Source organism: Nilaparvata lugens, unplaced genomic scaffold (genome assembly GCF_014356525.2).
Source record: "Nilaparvata lugens isolate BPH unplaced genomic scaffold, ASM1435652v1 scaffold5947, whole genome shotgun sequence".
NCBI lineage: Eukaryota > Metazoa > Arthropoda > Insecta > Hemiptera > Delphacidae > Nilaparvata > Nilaparvata lugens.
The window spans coordinates 1-15,639 of record NW_024091718.1 but is presented as its reverse complement, the minus strand read 5'-3'; the positions used below and the strand labels follow the sequence as shown (position 1 = coordinate 15,639).

The 15,639-nt window shown below is 36.0% G+C and overlaps 2 protein-coding genes across 4 annotated transcripts; one reads left to right on the top strand and one right to left on the bottom strand.

The window, feature by feature from the left end:
* Nucleotides 1–1,452: 1,452 nt before the first annotated feature.
* On the top strand, nt 1,453–5,925 carry LOC111051588. 3 transcript variants are annotated; one of them, XM_022338124.2, is made up of 4 exons: nt 1,453–1,931; nt 2,596–2,825; nt 3,456–3,615; nt 4,817–5,925. In XM_022338124.2, exons 2-4 carry the CDS (start codon nt 2,661–2,663, stop codon nt 4,927–4,929), a joined length of 438 nt encoding a protein of 145 aa, XP_022193816.1. In that variant the 5' UTR covers nt 1,453–1,931; nt 2,596–2,660; the 3' UTR covers nt 4,930–5,925. The 3 variants fall into 3 exon arrangements, with proteins under 3 accessions (XP_022193816.1, XP_022193815.1, XP_039300928.1); XM_022338123.2 differs by having other exon boundaries at nt 1,468–1,931; nt 4,814–5,925; XM_039444994.1 differs by lacking the exon at nt 1,453–1,931 and having other exon boundaries at nt 1,948–2,825; nt 4,814–5,925.
* A 5,823-nt stretch (nt 5,926–11,748) lies between these two features.
* On the bottom strand, nt 11,749–15,174 carry LOC111046459 (beta-1,4-galactosyltransferase 5). The gene is made up of 2 exons (XM_039444993.1): nt 14,935–15,174; nt 11,749–11,939 (listed from the first exon to the last, which is right to left on the bottom strand). The coding sequence occupies exons 1-2, from the start codon at nt 15,114–15,116 to the stop codon at nt 11,807–11,809; spliced, it is 315 nt and encodes a 104-aa protein (XP_039300927.1). The 5' UTR covers nt 15,117–15,174; the 3' UTR covers nt 11,749–11,806.
* Nucleotides 15,175–15,639: the final 465 nt, after the last annotated feature.

Sequence of the window (15,639 nt, the reverse complement as noted above, 5' to 3'; positions counted from 1 at the left end):
GAAAATCACCTGTGATAGCTTCTTACAGATGACTTCAATGTGGGGGTTCCAGGTTAATTTTGGATCAAGGTGAAAACCAAGAAGTTGTACACTTCTCTCCTGATCCACAATATTTCTCAAACTAAAAATTATTCTTTGGGTTTTCTCCTCATTTAGCTTGAGGAAGTTTGACTTGAACCACACCGATGCAGCACCAAAGGACTCACTCATCTTCTCTGTCAGATATGTTGAAGAGCTGCTCACATCAAAAATGTGTTATCATCTGCATAGGCTGCCAACCTATTATCCAGTGCACAAGGTAGATCATTTGTCCTAATTATGAAGAGCAGGGGGCCGAGTATGGACCCTTGAGGGACCCCATGTGGAATAGCCTTCATTGCAGAAACCCTACCATTCACCTGGACCACCTGGTGACGACCTGATAGGTAAGATTTCAGGAGCTTCAATGAGACATCAATGACCCCATAAAACTCCAACTTGGACAGCAGGATCTGGTGGTCTACAGTGTCAAAAGCACGGCTCAATCGCACAATGTCAAGCCTGTGAACCCCTGCTCTCAAAGCTCTCAAGCACGAAAGCACGACCCTCAAAAGACTTTCCACTGCCTGGGTTTTTGTTCTTCCAGCCCTAAACCCGTACTGAGCATCCACCAACAGTCCAGCACTCTCAAAATACAAGCATAACTGTTTCTTGATTCTACTCTCTGAAATTTCCTGTGAAGTAATCCCAGACAACACATGATATCCACTGGATGTCCGATCCGCTTCCGATATATCCTATGTTGATCCACGGCTATTGTGGACTACCACTGGACGTCCATCACATATCCAATCTGGATGGTCCAAAACAAATCCCAGATAGTTGTCCATAGGACATCATACAAAGGATGACCATGGGTTTTTAATTATTTGTATAAAATAGTTGACTTTTCATTTTCATTCTTTATTTTTCAATTATTTATTTCAATCAAATATACTACATTATATTTGAGTATATAATATGTTAGTATCAACTAAATGATATTCTTCAATAAATTTCATCGGGCGCCCGTCACTCTCCAACCCCTTATATGATCGGGATGAAACTTGGCACACATGCAGACCTATATGACCCCCAATAGGTCTGTGAAGCACATCCTTATGTTTCACCCCTGGCACTCACAACAACCCTCCAAAATTTAGCGAAAATGATATTTAAACTCGAATTCCAAGCGTGGATTAGGGCTGAAATTGACAAATAGGGACTATCTTTGAGTTTAATTTCAATTCTAGGACGAGGGGAAGCTAGATTCAGAATAGTTTAGGAGCAATGAATTTTCAAAACTCTTATCACCAAACGACTTTGAAAATTTTGTGCATCATATAACAAAAAATTACTTACTCATAACAAGAGTAAGTTTTCTAGATGTAAAATTGCATTACAAATACTTTTTATTTCGTATATTTTTCAATTAGAGCCATAGTTTTTGAGTAAAAAGCATTTTTACTTGTTTTTTGTTCATTCAACTCTAATCAGACAAAATCCTGGTGATTCTGTGGAAAGCAATAGGATTTTTGTGAGATTTAACGAAAAAATTTCAACTTTTCCATACTTTGTATGAAATAGCTTATTAACTTATCATATATAATAGTGAGAATCTTAGTAGGCTATATATATTTCCAGTTTTCTTAAGTTTTATTTGAAAAAAATGGAGAATAGCTATAAATATTGATCTTGTGATATTTTAAATTAGAGCTAAATAGCGCGCGCAGAATGTATGTAGGTAGCACTGGTTCTGCGCCATGGCCATTTTGATCTATATAAGTTGAAAGAGAAAGTGTTTGCTCGCTGGCTGTTTGCTCTTCTTTCTTCGGTCTTTACTTCTTTGTGGCTATCTTGAAAACGTTGAATCCTAGAATTCTTGAAAAACGTGGAATCCATAAATTGCAAAGGTATGTGTAATATATTTTTCCATAACTCCTCATAAGTTACTGTTATAAAATATTTAATATTATAGACTGAGCCAATCAATGTAGAATAGGCTATGTCATTTCTTTGTTCAGTTCTCATCATGCAGTATCTGTAGAGGCTGTTAATTTGTTACCTGTGATTTGATCAATAAGTTGCAAATAAGGTGTAATGTTATAGGCCTATTATTTTTCCTCAACTTCTTGAAGGTGATCTTCATTTTTGATTTTCAGAATAGCCTATGAATCTTATAGACCTGGCTAATCAATGCATAATACGCTGTCTTTTTAAGGTTGCTTAGGTTAAGTCTGTGTGATTTTAAAAATTTATCAACGCTAGCCTATGTCATGAACAGTAAATTGACAAAACAAAATCGGTTACTTATAAAATTATTAGGCCTATAAAAAAATTGAATTGTGTACCATTGTCAATGTTACACAACCTAATCAAGGCCAACCTATAGAACCTAACCTTTCAGAATTTTTTGGTTAAAAACTGATATATTCACGACACAGTTAATTTTTTCATAAAGCATTTTTATGTACCCTCTAAAATCACTGGTAAAATGGGTAAATACTGGTGAAAGTATAAATCCCCATTTTTATTTTTTTAAATATTTTGTTTTAATATTATAAATACTTGTTCCAGAATTCAGAAAATAAGTTCTTCAGCAATTAGCTCTTCTGAGAGCTACTACTAACAGCAACCGAGACATGTTGGAATCAATATTGAAATCTCAAAATCAAAATACAGACCCCTGGTCAAACCAGCAGCATGATGAAATCAACTTTGATCCGGCACGATTGTCAATGAAGACTGAGGAGAGTCTGCTCAAAATAGAAGAGGAGCTGAGAGATAATCATTCCAAAAATAACATGGTAAGATATACTTTGTTGGTACAACTTCAGATTTCAATTTTCAGTTTAATGTACAAGTAAATCTGCAACTGGTGTTCAATTTTTTAAACAATATTAGTTTTTTAAACTTGAAGTTTCTCCAAACTAAACTGTATAAGATATTATTGTCAGGAGAAATGCTTGGATCTTATGGACATACTGATGTTAAAACCATTAAAAAATAAAATTATTATGTTTGATGTTACTATGTTAAAGTAAAGAAGTTTTTACTAGTTTTTTTATAAATTGTTTAAACAAATTGAGACAATACAGTAGAGTTTTGGTATTCCAAGCTTATTGGGACCAAACCTTCTTTGGATAAGTAGGAATTGGAATAGGTGGATTTTATTAAAAATTAGAAAATAAAAATGTAATTGAGTTATGACTTATATAGTATTGAGTCTATTATCCAAACCAATTGGTCAGCAGAGCATATTGCATGTTGACTCGAAATGCTGAGTACCTATTTATCCTCAACTTCATTCAGATTGGACACCTCTTATTCTTATGTGTTATTTTAAATTTACTACAGTTGTGCTGGACTTTGCTTGCAGTGTTAATAATAAGAGTTTTACTACATTGTTAATATGGTTTTTGTTTTTAACTTTCCAGGTCAACTACCTGAGTAAAATTGGCGAAAACAGCATAAATGACATGACGAAAAGAATAATGAGAAGACTTATTGGTGATGAATTAGCCAAAGACTACAGCTGGTTTGGTGCGAAAGGGAAAAAACAGTTTTCAATTCTTCAAAGTGCCAGAGTCCTTGAGGGTAAGTGCATGTGTTTAGTTGTCCAAACGACTATTAGTTGCATACAATTCGTAACTCAATGCAACTTGAGCTATTTATCTTGACTTTCAACGCTTTCAATAGAACAGCTGACAATATCAGTGTTTTAGCGAGCTCTTCAGCCCGGGGCTCACTCACTAGCTAGTGAAGGTAGTGGCTCACTATACTTTGTTTACCAAAACGATGGAGTGAATGTGAGCAAAGAATTATTTTGGTTCGAAAACACTATCAGTTGAAAAGTCTTGAGGTAGTTTCACATTCTGTTCAATATATTTTTTTAATGATTGCCAAAATTGAAAATTAGCTCTTTTTACATGAAGGAGTAGTCATATGTGAATCAATATTTCAGGCTTTCAGCTGATAATTTTACCAAAACAAAACTACTAGTACTTCTGGGAACAGTAGACATTGCGCAGTTATAGCTATAGTCAAAATACCGCATCCCCAAAAAATTTTAAGGTGACGTTCAGCAAAACTAAATTACACAAATGTTCTGAGATGCAAGCTTTTTGCTTTTCATTATCTAAACATTTTGAATAATACCAGCATATTGCGATTTAAAAGCAAAAGCCTAAACCCTAACCTATGGTTTTAAATAAAAATTTAAGTTTCCATTATCTTCTTAAGTTAAGTTCATTCGTCTTTATACTTATGATTTTCGGGGATGAGATATTCTGATTTTCGCAGTTATAGGCCTAAACCATATTATCCTTAAAACGCAAAATTTCAAAAAGCCTTGTGTATACATCGACTTATAGTTAAAAAATGAATATTCCTGCCAAATCTCATGAAAATCCATTGCCGCATTTAGCCGTAAATGCGGAACAAACAATAAACATAAAGAAAAATGCTAAATCGTCGACTTGAATCTTAGACTTCACTTTGATTGGTCAATAATTATTATTATGATATTCAATCCGTTCTTTTGTTAGACAGAATATAGTATATATTTACATTACTCGTGATTGGTCCAGGACCAATGCCTGGTATATAGGGGGTCCTGATTGGTCTACTAGTGATTCAGTGAACAGTAGGGCTTGTTCACTTGGGCAAGAGAAATAATGTGGTTGCCTTGAATATCGTTTTAAGGGATTGAAAACTAAAATTGTAAAACACCATTTAAACCTCACTCTGACTATAATAAAATCAGCAGTTTACAACAATTTGATCTTCATTTCAGAAGCTGTTAAGATGGGGTTTCAAGAAGCAACGGAAAAAACGATTGAAGAGGCCACCAAAAATTGGTTGAGGCATGCTCCTGAACGTCAAACCGGAAAACAAAAACGGTTCTTGTAGTAGCTGTAGTAAAACATCTAAAATTGCATCATATATTTGCCATAAAACAAAACAAAAACGGTGTTTGTAGTAGCTGTAGTTAAACATCTAAAATTGCATCATATATTTGCCATACTTCATGAACCTTGAATATGTTTTTAAAAGTAAATAACAATAGGCCTATAAATAATAGTTTAAATTAAGTTCAATGAGTACTACTAACTTTTTTCATGATTCTCTTAGAATAATGTAACTCATTCATAACAAAATTCTTACGTTTTCCCACATTATCTTAGTATATGGAAAAAGTCTTGCTTTATCAATACTTTTGAATCAAAATTTTCAAGGTTATATCCATTTTGTAAAATATTTATTTGTACACCTAGCAGTGGCGGCTGGTGTAAATATAGATTGGAGGTTGCAGATACCAATCCTAACTTTCATAGGAAGTAAGAACGCGATAAATAGGGATTATTAAATTGTCATTTTAATAGGGATAATTGTCATAGAACTTGAATTATATCATTTTCCCAACAAAATTCCAAGTCACTGTAAGAGATAACAATAAGTGAAATAAATAAGTTACAAGATTCAATCAATACAATAGAAATAGAAAGCCAAAACTGTTCTACATAAGATCAGTCTTAATATTATTAGCCTGGAAATACAATATATAGCACAGTAATATTTTTAACTTGTACTTACGCGCTCACGCAAACCCTTACTGATTGTGTGGAATTCTCAATATTAGAAGGTCTCACAAACTTCTCAAGTTCAATTACATTCTCAATTGCTTTTAACTAAATATCCAATTATCCAATAAATTTTCAATAGAATGAATATAGTTTTTGTTTATTACACGATCACTTACATATCCTTGTTTATTATTACACACACGTTTATTTTGTTTTGGAGCCGCCACTGACACCTAGGGAGGAAAGTTATACTTTTATGAACTGATGTTGATGGTTTTTAATTAACCTGTGATTTCAAAATAAAATTTTGTTAAAATTTTAATATGCATTTTATTTATTGAAATTCTTTTTTAACAGAATCTAGAATTGAGTACCGTTTCGGGCCAAGAACTGCACCGGAATGGTAACTAAATCTTCACTATATTATAAAAAAATGTATTCATGACAAACATCTTAGTTCCTCAATGGTCAAGAAAGCAAGACCAAATTTGGTCGTAAGTAGATGTCCAATGGATTTCCTAATTTTATAATTATGGCATCCACAAGACATCCGTAGGATGTCCTACAATATCCAAACAATGTCTAGTGTGGATTAAATTTGGATGTCTGACGGACATCGGATTCTGTGACACTTGAATGTCCTGTGGACGTCCATAGGACATATTTTGGCAAAAAACGGATGTCCGCCGGATATTCTAAATATCCGACATGGCCATCCACTGGACGTCCAACAGAGGTCTCTGTGTTGTCTGGGTATAGTAGTGCTTATGCTCTATTTAACCATGTATTATGAAATAGTATCAGAAAAACTATTGGTTATTGTTCCCCTTGGAGTACAGTTCACAACTACAAACAGTTTAGGTCAACGCAACGTCATGTTTTACCCGTGGAACTCAGTGCGTGATGTTTTGATCGTAGAAGTGATAACAGGACAAAAAGTACTATTCTATTTGGCATTAAGCATTGAAACAAACAGTAATGAAACAAAACTTTTGATGCTGTTTCAAAACACAAAACCAAGACTTTCAGTTCTGGAACGAATCTATACACCTTTGCAAGAACTGATAAGTAATCGCCGAAAACAATCAGAATTTCCAGATCAAGAAGGTGTTGCAATAAATGAATTATTCTCTATTTGAAAAACGGTTATTATCCTAATAATAGTATCCTATATGCTATCAATTGGGGTAGGCACTAGCGGTAGGATATTCATGTACACACATGTTCATCAAGCATGTCTTGTCATCAGCAAGAGGCTTCAAACATAAAATAAACAACCAATACAAATAAATAACCTACTAGTTATAATGATGGGAAAAAATTAACCTTAAATAGAGCAGCAAAGAAAAGATAAACAAAATATCGGAGATACAAAAACCTAACATCAAACAATTTGTTTTAAGGCCCGCCGCAAAATATACCACGCTAATCCACGAAAAGCAACCACGCCGTGCGATGTTTTGTAAATCATTGCTAGGCTTCTCCAGACATCTGTGTAATACATGCAATGAATAATCCACTTGTCAGCTGATTGATTATGAATGATTCTATAGCAATGGTTTACAAAACATCCCACGGCCTGGGTTGCTTTTCGTGGGTCTACTTTGCGACGGGCCTAAGCCTTTCGCTGTGATGACACAACAATGAATGTAATATGACGACGTGTGTATCACGCATGTCGTACCGTTAGTGGCCAGCTTATGCTGCATCCACATTTAGGCCCAATGCGTACAAATGACCACCAGCGCAAGAGTGGACGGCTGTCATCGCTCCACACTCTCAACAACTATTGCGCGATTTGGCAAGAGTGTGGCCTATAATAGTGACCATGTATAATGAAAGTATTTGATTAACATTGGTGCCCTGAATTCTTGTTTTCATTCGACAAAGCAAATAAATAGCACTATCCTTTCTAGCTCCGCAATGTTTACAGATCGTTTTTCAAAAATGTAAAAATATGATTAATTAACAAAATATGTAATCTCATTTATGAAAACTTATTAGCCACATGTTGGCCCAATGAAGGCCCAAGAAGACCGCGCCAGTGTGTGGATGGGAGGTTTGCCATCGCTGGCCTAGATGTGGACTAGGTATTACGGGTACGCGACTAGGTGTCACCCAACTACTTGTCCCCTTTTAAAACCGGTTTTAGGGGACAATTAGAAGTGAGCCATACCCGTCTAGCTGTCTCCTTTCTGAGAAGGTGACAACTAATCGGGGGGACACCTTGTCGCTAGAGTGCGAGGTGTCAAATTGTCGTTTACGGTCATGACTAGTTGGCTCTTCCGGCCAGTAGGTGTCAAGTAGTCGGGGTGACAACTTGACGGCAATGGTATATTCTTACAAGGGTACAAGTAGTCGTCTACGGTCACGACAACCTATCCCTCGACTCTTTCTCTTTTTATCAGCTCTTCATTTGAAAGTTGGAAAATGAAGCCTCAGTTCAAGTTCTATATGAAAAGGCATTAAGATTCCTAATTTGGTGCTAGCGCAAGTGTTTATAAATAATTATTTTCCTCATACTAATTACCAGACTTCATGTAATACCTCCGTTGATAACCAGACTGATAGCTTCATCTGCCATATTATTGATGGATGAAAATTTGACTGTTCTAGCATTAGGCACAATTCACTCATAACGGGCGTCTGACGGGAAAATATAACTGAACAAAATGTGTTTAGAATTGTGATCTACATCTGGTTCAGTCATCAAAAGGGTTTTAGTGCTGAATTTGTGCTGTAAAAAGTTTATTATGTGCTATCAATTTGAGAAAGATATTGGTCTTTGGAGTGGGTAAGACTGCTTCACTCTTGCACCACCTAGAACTGCACAAAATAATCTCAGAACAGCACAATAAAGTACCATATCCAGGGTGTTGAATTTGTGCTGTATAAAGTTTATTTTGTGGTATCAATTTGAAAAAGATATTAGACTTTGAAAGTGGGTAGGGCTGGCTTCACGCTTGCACCACCCAGAACAGCACAATTAATTCAAAAATAGCACAAAAGAATCAACATATCTAGGGTTTTAGTGCTAATTTGTGCTGTAAAAAGTTTATTCTGCTCTATCTATTGAAGAAGATATTGGACTTTGAAAGTGGGTAGGGCTGCTTGTAGAGTGAAGATGAATATTGAATTCTCAGAATGAAAAATACTCTTTGAAATTGCAGAATACAATAGAAAATATTGAAAACTATTTGCTTCAACTTCAGTATTGATTGCAAGTTTGCATGCTATTTATAGTAAATAATTATGCATAAACTTATGAGTAAATAAGAAAAGACATTGGGTAATACTGCAAGGTAGAGCATCCAACAACGTCTCGTTGCCGATAAAAGCCATATGAATATAGTATATTCGCACCTAGAGCAGAAAATTGAGATTTTTCCAGCTCGAAATCGGTTTTAAAGTCCGAGGCCGTAGGCCGAGGACTAGAAAAGATTGAGGCTGGAAAAACATTTTTGCCCCTGGTGCGAACGATATTTTTCGCCACACTACAGGTATTGCTGACAAAATAAATAACGAATATAAAATAAAGAATACTCGTTAAGCTATCGTACCTATCTCTTGATTTTAGTGGTAGAAGATTTGCAGTCAGGATTTCAGATTCTTTTAAAATTTCACTTGGAATACCATAGTCATCTTCAAGCATTTTGAAATCGGAATGCACTAATCAACAATAAATAATTGAATAAAACTGGTTGCGAAGCGAATAATTTGATTCGAAACTGGAACTGAAATCATGGCGACTTCAGCTGATGATGAAAAGGGACACTCGCCCGACCTAGCGGATGACTTATTAACTACTTCATGAGCGGCTGGAAAGAGGACAACTTTCTGGCCTAGACCGGAAAAGAAACCCTTTTCTGACGTCGTCTGCAAACAAGGTCTTTCAGATCTACGTAGGGACTGGAAAACAGCTGCTTTCTGTGCAGTGTGGCGAAAAATACTTATTTACTGCCATGGCCAACATATCTAAGTAGATATTTAGCCGCACCAACAAAGCCCCTCCACCTCTCTCGATTCTCGCGTCTTCCTCGTTGCTCCAATTCTCTCCATATCGCCTTCACTTGACTCCACCATTTCCGTCATGGTCTTCCTCTCGGTCGTCGTCCTTCTGCATTTCTTTTCAACAGATTCAATGAAAAAGACTAAGAAATTGTCAAAAAAGACTGATTTTTTGATAATTAGGAAGACCCGTTCCGGTTATTACACCATTGTCAATCTCTGATAAACAGAAACTTCTTCAACACTTGATTGAGATTATTTACTAGTTAAGATTTACTATTGAGAAATATTTACTAGTAACACAGTGTCAGAACTTCAACAAAGCTATTGTATAGTGTTCGTCATGGAAAGCAACTTCAATTTGATTGAGATTGCTGTCTTCTTTTCTTCTCACAACATGTACGTATACAATTAAACAAAATTTAAACGAATAGATACTAAATAAATGAATTTCAATTTTTCACATCAATCCAGGGTGTTGAATTTGTGCTGTATAAAGTTTATTTTGTGGTATCAATTTGAAAAAGATATTAGACTTTGAAAGTGGGTAGGGCTGGCTTCACGCTTGCACCACCCAGAACGGCACAAATTAATTCAAAAATAGCACAAAAGAATCAACATATCTAGGGTTTTAGTGCTAATTTGTGCTGTAAAAAGTTTATCTGCTCTATCTATTGAAGAAGATATTGGACTTTGAAAGTGGGTAGGGCTGGCTTGTAGAGTGAAGATGAATATTGAATTCTCAGAATGAAAAATACTCTTTGAACATTGCAGAATACAATAGAAAATATTGAAAACTATTTGCTTCAACTTCAGTATTGATTGCAAGTTTGCATGCTATTTATGAGTAAATAAATTTTGCATAAACTTATGAGTAAATAAGAAAAGACATTGGGTAATACTGCAAGGCAGAGCATCCAACAACGTCTCTTTGCCGATAAAAGCCATATGAATATAGTATATTTCGCACCTAGAGCAGAAAATGAGATTTTTCCAGCTCGAAATTGGTTTTCAAGTCCGAGGCCGTAGGCCGAGGACTAGAAAAGATTGAGGCTGGAAAAAACATTTTTGCCCCTGGTGCGAACGATATTTTTCGCCACACTACAGGTATTGCTGACAAAATAAATAAAGAATATAAAATAAAGAATACTCGTTAAGCTATCGTACCTATCTCTTGATTTTAGTGGTAGAAGATTTGCAGTCAGGATTTCAGATTCTTTTAAAATTTCACTTGGAATACCACAGTCATCTTCAAGCATTTTTGAAAATTCGGAATGCACTAATCAACAATAAATAATTGAATAAAACTGGTTGCGAAGCGAATTAATTTGATTCGAAACTGGAACTGAAATCATGGCGACTTCAGCTGATGATGAAAGTGGACACTCGCCCGACCTAGCGGATGACTTATTAACTACTTCCATGAGCGGCTGGAAAGAGACAACTTTCTGGCCTAGACCGGAAAAGAAACCCTTTTCTGACGTCGTCTGCAAACAAGGTCTTTCAGATCTACGTAGGGACTGGAAAACAGCTGCTTTCTGTGCAGTGTGGCGAAAAATACTTATTTACTGCCATGGCCATACATATCTAAGTAGATATTTAGCCGCACCAACAAAGCCCCTCCACCTCTCTCGATTCTCCGCGTCCTCCTCGGTTGCTCCAATTCTCTCCATATCGGCCTTCACTTGACTCCACCATTTCCGTCGTGGTCTTCCTCTCGGTCGTCGTCCTTCTGCATTTCTTTTCAACATATTCAATGAAAAAGACTAAGAAATTGTCAAAAAACGACTGATTTATTGATAATTAGGAAGACCCGTTCCGGTTATTACACCATTGTCAATCTCTGATAAACAGAAACTTCTTTTCAACACTTGATTGAGATTATTTACTAGTTAAGATTTACTATTGAGAAATATTTACTAGTAACACAGTGTCAGAACTTCAACAAAGCTATTGTATAGTGTTTCGTCATGGAAAGCAACTTCAATTTGATTGAGATTGCTGTCTTCTTTTCTTCTCAAAACATGTACGGTATACGAATTAAAACAAAAAATTTAAACGAATAGATACTAAATAAATGAATTTCAATTTTTCACATCAATCAAAAGGTTTATATTATTATTATTTTCGGTTTATAAGGATAAAAAATACTTAGTTTTTGCAGGGTATACAGTCGTGTGATATGATAGTGCTGATCAGTTAGTTGACACTAGGTCAACCAATATATGAGTCATAAGGCTGGTTTGCTTCAGAGCTAATCTTGTATAATGTAAACTCCCCAGGCCATCAAAGTCCTTCCTTCTCAAAGCTCGATCTAGTATCTCCCATCTGAAAATCAAATGACAAATAGAAGATTACATTAGTAATAAAGTATGTTAATAGGGTTACATGAATATTGATTGTTTAATTATTATAGAAAATTACTAGTAGTAGTAGCCTACCCTCTTTCTATTTATAGATCTATTTTTTTATACAGACTGATTCAAAAAGAATACCACAACTTTGAAAATCTGTATTTAATCAAGGAAACATAATAGAAACTTGGGTTGTAAACCAAAATGAAGAGTATTAAATTAAGTTTTCCGCACTAGAGAACAAGTTCACAAATGTTCAATGTGACCCCCTCCAGACACTCGAGTGGTATCAATACGATACTCGAACTCGTTGCACACCCTCAGTAGCATATCGGGCGTAACAGTTTGTATAGCTGCTGTTATTTCTTGTTTGAGCTCCTCAATGTTAGCTGGTAGAGGCGGTCGATACACCTTATCTTTAACGTACCCCCATAGAAAAAAATGCAGGGGGTGAGGTCAGGGCTTCTTGGAGGCCAGTGATGAAGTGCTCTGTCTCGAGCTGCTTAGCAGCCGATCCATTGCCTCGGATAGTTTTCATTCAAATAGGCACGGACAGATGAGTGCCAATGGGACTAAATAAGGAACAAAGAAAACTTCAGAGCTTCCTCAAATCGATGACAGATAGTGCTTTACTCTCCGTTTATTCTTTGCCGAGTTATCAATTTTCAAAGTTGTGGTATTCTTTTTGAATCACGGTGTATAATACTAGCAGGTAATTTGGGCATGAGGGAATCATGTAAACCTGTGTTTCCAGCTAGTGGTGTTCTAACTATTCCTTGTATTTTCATTTTGGAATGTTTGTTTTTTGTAAAAGATAACCTTAGTATTTTCAATTTAAGAAGAGAAAGTCATGAATATAACACGAGATCTGGTTTGTCGGATAGATTCGAGTCGGGTCAGGCTTGCTAGGACGCAGAGAATGTACAGCTATTTAGGTGTAAAAATGTTCAATGCTCTATCATCTGAAGTTAGAATAATATGAACAGCAGAAGATTTAAGTCTATAGTAACGAAATGGTTGAAGGGGAGAGCTTTTTACTCAGTTAAAGAAATGTTCAACTGCAATGCCTTTCCATAATATTATTGTTCTCAATTGCTTTGACTCAGGTCTGTTTTCAGATTATTTGGCTGTGTAAATTTATGTATATTTTTTTGTGCATGTTCTATATGAATAATAATGTTCAATTGACTTTTGTCCATGCAATCAATGTTTGTTTATGACAAAGATTTAAGGTAACCCGTGCTCCGCAAGAGTCTGGTTGAAAACTTGACGTAGTGTAATCTAGAATAATTTAAAATAGCCCTATAACCAACCATCTTCGGTAAATTAAGAATCTATATGAAAAATTCCAATTTAATCAGTCCAGTAGTTCAAACGTGATGATTTTCCTAAATTCGACAAATTCGTGAATTTCCTATCCCGTACGTGTATGGGCCAGTTCTTTCCTTTATTATAATATAGATCATCCTCTTAGGTGAACACATCTATTCACCATTATTACTTTACTTTACTTTTCTTGTTCGTCACAATTACTGAACTGCATTAAGGGAGCAACGATCCGCGCAGTATGACACGTCAAAGTTTAATCTAATATCTACCATCCCTCCTATTTCAACACAACAGATCCCACATAACATACATCAACCAAACACTATTCAACAAGGAAGTCTGCTAACCTGTACGGACACAATACAATAAGGAATTCCCTGAGTGTTTTTTTGAACTCCTTCAAGCCATCAATTTCTCTTATGTGAGATGGGATTGAATTGAATATTTTCATTCCCATATAAAACGGGCCACTCTCCAGCAGGCTTAGTCTGTGATGTGGGTAAACAAAACCTCTTAATCGTGTATTTTTTTTATTCCTTCCAGAAAATTCTCCTATCTATTCCCTATTTTAATGACGTGATGATGCGTCATTCGTAAATTTCCTATCCCGTACGTGTATAAGCCAGTTACGACGTTGAGAAATTTGCTATGAAAAGTTTTTCTGTTCAAAGTGTTAAATTTGTAAGGAGAGACTCCTTTTAGTGTTCACTAAAACCTGGTTTTCATTAGTAGAGTTAGTTTTAGAGTTCCCTAGGCAAGAACTAACTAGGTATCTTGTGAACTCTCCCAATGAAAACGTTCATGGTAGAGTACTAGTTTCTAGTAGTATCATAGAGAAACAATAGCGTGAGTAGATATCCCATGGTATAGGGCGTTTATGTCGCAACTTTTACTGTTATCTCAAGCCGATTACTGTCGATTATTGTGGATTTTTACTGTTTTGTTGGGGTAAGAGTGTATGAGCGGCACAATATGAGAGACTATCAGCGTCATAAAGCTTCACAGGAAAGAACTACGTGGACTATCAGCTTGAGATAACAGTAAAAGTTGCGACATAAACGCCCTATACCATGGGATATCCACTTATGCTATTGTTTCTCTATGATAGTATAGTGGGATAGTACTAAATCAAGCCTGTAAACAGCTATTTGCAGAACAAATAACATATGATTCTCATTACAGCATACTCTACTGTTATGAAACCATATGCTTTCTTTACAGTCGAGTATGTTTCCTAGTTCCGAAATAGGAACAGCAAAACTGCTACAAAAAAAACCACCTTCAGCGCTCCAAGTTTTGTCAACTTCCACAAAACTCCTGATTCGGAATTTTTAAACTAGGTCATGTTTATAGAATGCATGTGCAGTAGCAACTCCAGCACAAAAGCAGGTAATGTTTTCTATATTTTCTCAATATTATTCTTCTTTATATTATTATGACAAAAAATAGTATACGTTACTTGGACGTGAATGTCTTTTGCAGTGCTCAAATGAAATTCTAGTCTCGGCTAACGCCTCGACTAGAAACATCATTCTCGCCTGCAAAAGGCCCCTTCTTCCCATCCTTGTGACAAAAGATACTAATCTTTGAATGTTGAAATTATTGAAACGGGAAGATTTGCATTTGAAATAGTAACGAACCTGGCCAAACTCCTGATCTGCGGATGGTGGGCGAGCGTGGTGTAACGTCCGACCACGTCTGCGCTGCGTACAATGCGTACGCCGATGCTCTGCAGACGCTCTGCCATGTCATCGTCCTCGCCGCCCCATCCCCAGTACATGTTACTGTAGCCGTTCACTGCTTCAAACGTAACAGCGCTCATTGCACTTACTGCGCCAAAGAAGTTCGTATAGGTAACACTGCAACACAAGGCAATGCCAATTCATTAGTCATAGAGGATTAGGTTAGGTTAGGTTATGGATTAGGTTAGGTTATGGATTAGGTTAGGTTAGGTTAGGTTATGGATTAGGTTAGGTTAGGTTATGGATTAGGTTAGGTTAGGTTATGGATTCGGTTAGGTTAGGTTAGGTTATGTACTAGCAGGTAACCCGTGCTCCGCAACGGTCTATTTTAAAACTTGACAAACTGAAACTTGGCCTAGTGGAATCTAGAAGAGTTTCAAATAGGCCTAGAACCATCCTCGTTAAATTAAGAATCTATATACAAAATTTCAAATTAATTTTAGTCCATTAGTTTAGACGTGATGATGATGCGTCAATCATAATTATTCTCCTATCCCGTACGTGTATGAGCCAGTTCTTTCCTTTATTATAGTAATGATAAGTTCTTTAACTTGGTGCTCAGCTAATAAAGTGACAGAACTCAAATCTTGTTTAGAAACCTTC

Bases quoted from the DNA above. Each gene is read 5' to 3' on its own strand.
- LOC111051588 (XM_022338123.2), top strand. From the start codon at position 2,661: ATGTTGGAATCAATATTGAAATCTCAAAATCAAAATACAGACCCCTGG. The intron at 2,826-3,455 runs GTAAGATATACT...TTAACTTTCCAG, and splicing joins ATCATTCCAAAAATAACATG to GTCAACTACCTGAGTAAAAT. The intron at 3,616-4,813 runs GTAAGTGCATGT...TCTTCATTTCAG, and splicing joins AAGTGCCAGAGTCCTTGAGG to AAGCTGTTAAGATGGGGTTT.
- LOC111046459 (XM_039444993.1), bottom strand. From the start codon at position 15,116: ATGAGCGCTGTTACGTTTGAAGCAGTGAACGGCTACAGTAACATGTAC. The intron at 11,940-14,934 runs GTTCGTTACTAT...TTTGATTTTCAG, and splicing joins CAGATCAGGAGTTTGGCCAG to ATGGGAGATACTAGATCGAG.